Source organism: Triticum urartu, chromosome 2A, assembly GCF_056163025.1.
Source record: "Triticum urartu cultivar PI428250 chromosome 2A, HENAU_Tu73, whole genome shotgun sequence".
In the NCBI taxonomy this organism is placed as follows: domain Eukaryota; kingdom Viridiplantae; phylum Streptophyta; class Magnoliopsida; order Poales; family Poaceae; genus Triticum; species Triticum urartu.
The window spans coordinates 29,197,594-29,201,691 of record NC_141874.1 but is presented as its reverse complement, the minus strand read 5'-3'; the positions used below and the strand labels follow the sequence as shown (position 1 = coordinate 29,201,691).

At 41.9% G+C, this 4,098-nt stretch overlaps 1 protein-coding gene across 1 annotated transcript; it reads right to left on the bottom strand.

Annotated features, from left to right (window-relative positions):
- Window positions 1-1,835: 1,835 nt before the first annotated feature.
- On the bottom strand, window positions 1,836-2,306 carry LOC147983155 (cytosolic sulfotransferase 12-like). Its single transcript, XM_087540660.1, has one exon. The coding sequence runs from the start codon at window positions 2,304-2,306 to the stop codon at window positions 1,836-1,838; it is 471 nt and encodes a 156-aa protein (XP_087396786.1).
- Between the last annotated feature and the right edge of the window lie 1,792 nt (window positions 2,307-4,098).

Sequence of the window (4,098 nt, the reverse complement as noted above, 5' to 3'; positions counted from 1 at the left end):
TTTTGGTCCCTCAAGTTTCCACAAAGTATAGGCTTGGTCCCTTAAGATTATTTGGTATACATTTGGTCCCTCAAGTCTCAAAACCGGATAAGTTTAGTCCTAAAACAGATTTTAAGCACGTTGACCGGTTTTGACCGCCACAAAACCGCCCGATGGACAGTAAATTCGAAAAAGAATCTTCAAAAAATCCTGAAATTTTTTGGGGTCGAATATCCTTACGTGCACAAGATGTGAATAAAATTTCAGGCTCTTTCGGCACTCGAGAAAAAGAATCTGCCTGATGAATAGTAAATTGAAAAAAAGTCAAAACAAAATCGAAAAATTATGAAATTTTTGGGGTCCAATATGCTTACGTGCGCAAGGTGTGACAAAAATTTTGTCCTGAAATGACACCGGACGGGCTCTAGCAAAATTTTGTCGTTTTTTTTCAAATTTACTATTCATCAGGCGGTTTTGTGGTGGTCAAACCCGGTCAACTTGCTCAAAATCTGGTTTAGAACCAAACTTATCCGGTTTTGAGACTTGAGGGACCAAATGTATACCAAATAATCTTGAGGGACCAAGTCTATACTTTGTGGGAACTTGAAGGACCAAAAACATACTTTTCTCTATTACAAAAATGGAATGGTGCGTAAAAGATCAGTCTTCTGTCGTTTCTAATTTTTTTCCTTGCACATGATATATTTGTATAGTTCAACCAGCGTCTAATTAACTTAGTCCATACAGTGATGGTGCATACAGAACCTAACTCAAGAATCTGCTGCCCCTACTTCTTACCACCTGGCACATTCAGGCAACCCGATCAAGGTTCTGGCAAAATCCATATACACCCGTGCCTTTGCCCTTTGCAGTCCATATCACCGAAGAGCAACGAGTATCTTCCTGGTGCCACCACCAATAGGTTTTGTGAGTTATGTCACCTCCAATCTCAGTGGAGTGGTCTCTCGGCGTCTGTCAAATTTTACTCTTACAACTTTCTTATGCATTCAACTAAAGTGGAGATCAATATCTAGCTTAGTTGCTTGCTTATTAGTATTCGCAACAGAATACAGTTTTACAGGGTATGGACAAATCCATGAATTATTCTGGACCCGTTGGATATTCTTTTTATTTATTTTCCTAAGTTGTTGACTGGATTTAAATTTTGCCTAATTCATCATGTAGGAAAGACTGTAGTAAATCTCTACCGGTTGTCGCCGTCAATATTTCTCAACTACCTTTAGCAGCATTCTAAAATATCATATGTGCTCACTAATGAGGTCACAAGAATATGGTTATATGATAATATTTTTGTACTCAAATGTTACATGCCAGAATTCGTAGCTTATTTTCGTTTATGTGTGTGCCTGCTTGCAAGAATACTTTTTAAAGCAATATTAAGGAGCTAGAACATTGCTGGAAACTAATTTCATTTGCATGCTGTATCGGCAATTTTAAACTATTTATTAAATGCAAACTCCACTCGTGCGTTACACCGATCTTGAGCTTGCGAAATTAAATCACATCTCCAACAACCGATCTGACACATACTAATGTTTATCAAATCATCATTAGTATTAGTGTATATGAGTGCCCATGCTTGGCAATATGACTCATCTTCAAATACTGTTTGCAAAGCATTTGTCTTTTTTGATGCGTACTTAACCACATGCTAATTTCATGCCGACAACCCCCCAATATGCCAACTTTCTAATGACTGTCGAAACTAATCCGTTTAGCATTACAAGTCTACTACATGTCCCGCAGCAACGCGCGGGGTATCCATCTAGTTTAGCAAGAAAGCCACACCATTGCCTGTCGTCATGTATGTGAGGTATTGTGATATATATTTTCCATTACACAAGGGCATCTTTGGGATCACGGCACAGATACACGACTCGGCAGCCAAGTGATGTCGTCTCCGGTGGGAGCAGGAACATCAGCAAGTGCGTGGCGAGAAGCCTCAGAGACGGAAGGGCATAGATATCAGTTTGATTTACGCCATTAGCTGTAGGGACTTCGATGAATGGCACGACATACCGAGAGTGCCGAGTGAGGAGCGGGTGGTGTTTGAAGCCGTAACGGGTTTGATTGGTGATGATGAAGGCAAGGACTTTGAGCCAGGTGGTGCCACATTTGGGCTGCATGATGAGGATGATGTCGTCGACACGGGGTACAAAGGCCTGCTTGATCAGCAGCATCTCCACGAGCATCTTCGGCCTAAACAAGTAGTTCTTGTATAAAATGAGCGGCTGCAGCCACCCATCTCTTGCTGGAGCCTGGAAGTATGGATATGAAATCTTTAAGATTTTCTTTTGATAGGACATTTTTGGTGGCACTCTCTGGATCACTCATCCATGGAAGTACTGGTTGAGCCATCTTTGGTGGTACAGTTTCTGTTTTGGATTTAATTCTTTCTGTACTCATAGTGAGAACTGAAAGCGCTCGAGGGAGCGATGGGTGGAAAACGTGTGCCTTGGGCAGGGACGCTTTCGCGTTAAATAGATCGTGATCACATAGGTTACAGAAGAGGAAGCGAGAAGGCCTTCCAGAATACAAACGGGCCTTCTAGAGGAATCTAGACCGATCCCTTATAATGATCGGTCAGTTTACAATATACGTATGATCTAACACTCCCCCTCAATGTCAACTTCTAATGTTGAGATTGCGTCTAAAATTTTCCAAAAGTGTGACCGGCAAAGCTTTAATGAAGCCATCTGCTACTTGATCTTTGGACAGAATGAAGCGCATTTCAAGCATCTTCTGAGCCACTCTTTCTCTAACGAAAAGGAAGTCAATTTTAATATGCTTAGTTCTTGCATGAAACACTGGATTAGCCGATAAATAGGTGGCACCAAGATTATCACACCACAAGCAAGGTATTCTCTGTTGTGGTATTCCAAGTTCCTTTAGAACAGATTGAACCCAGATAATTTCAGCAGTAACATTGGCCAAGGCTTTATATTCCGCTTCTGTGCTGGATCTTGACACAGTTGCTTGCTTTCTTGCACTCCATGAGATTAAATTTGAGCCTAGAAAGACTGCAAATCCTCCAGTTGACCTTCTATCATCTACGCAGCCTGCCCAATCTGCATCAGAAAATCCACTGACTAGTAGAGACGAAGATTTTCTGAATGTTAATCCAAGTTCAATAGTTCCTTGAATGTATCTCAGGATACGTTTTACAGCTGTCCAATGGGCACTAGTGGGTGCATGTAAAAATTGACATACTTTATTAACTGAGAAAACAATATCTGGTCGAGTGAGAGTCAGATAGTGTAAGGCTCCCACCACACTTCTATACCTTGTCGAGTCTTCGGCATTTAGAGGTTATCCTTCATGAGCAGATAACTTTTCTGTTGCGGATAGTGGGGTTGAGCATGACTTGCAATTTGTCATATTGACTCGTTGAAGTAGCTCTTTGGCATACTTGGTTTGAGTAAGAACTAGCTCGTCATCTCTCCGCCGTACTTCAATGCCCAAAAAATAATGCAAGTCACCCAAATCCTTTAAAGCAAAGTCTCCACGTAGATCATGAAGGAGAGCTTGCACAACATCTGGTGAGGAACTTGTTACAATAATGTCATCAACATACACAAGAACAAAGATTGTGAAAGCCCCTTTGTGAAATATGAATAATGATGTATCCGATTTGGAAGGAGTGAAGCCAAGTTGTTGTAACTTTATGCTCAAGCGGGAAAACCATGCTCGAGGAGCTTGCTCAAGACCATAGAGAGTGTCGGTGTCAAAACCGGCGGATCTCGGGTAGGGGGTCCCGAACTGTGCGTCTAGGCCGGATGGTAACAAGAGGCAGGGGACATGATGTTTTACCCAGGTTCGGGCCCTCCTGATGGAGGTAAAACCCTACGTCCTGCTTGATTAATATTGATGATATGGGTAGTACAAGAGTAGATCTACCACGAGATCGAGGATGCTAAACCCTAGAAGCTAGCCTATGGTATGATTGTATGTTATGGTTGTTGTCCTACGGACTAAAACCCTTCAGTTTATATAGACACCGGAGAGGGTTAGGGTTACACAAGGTCGGTTACAAAGGAGGAGACATCCATATCCGTATTTCCTAGCTTGCCTTCCACACCAAGTAGAGTCCCATCCGGA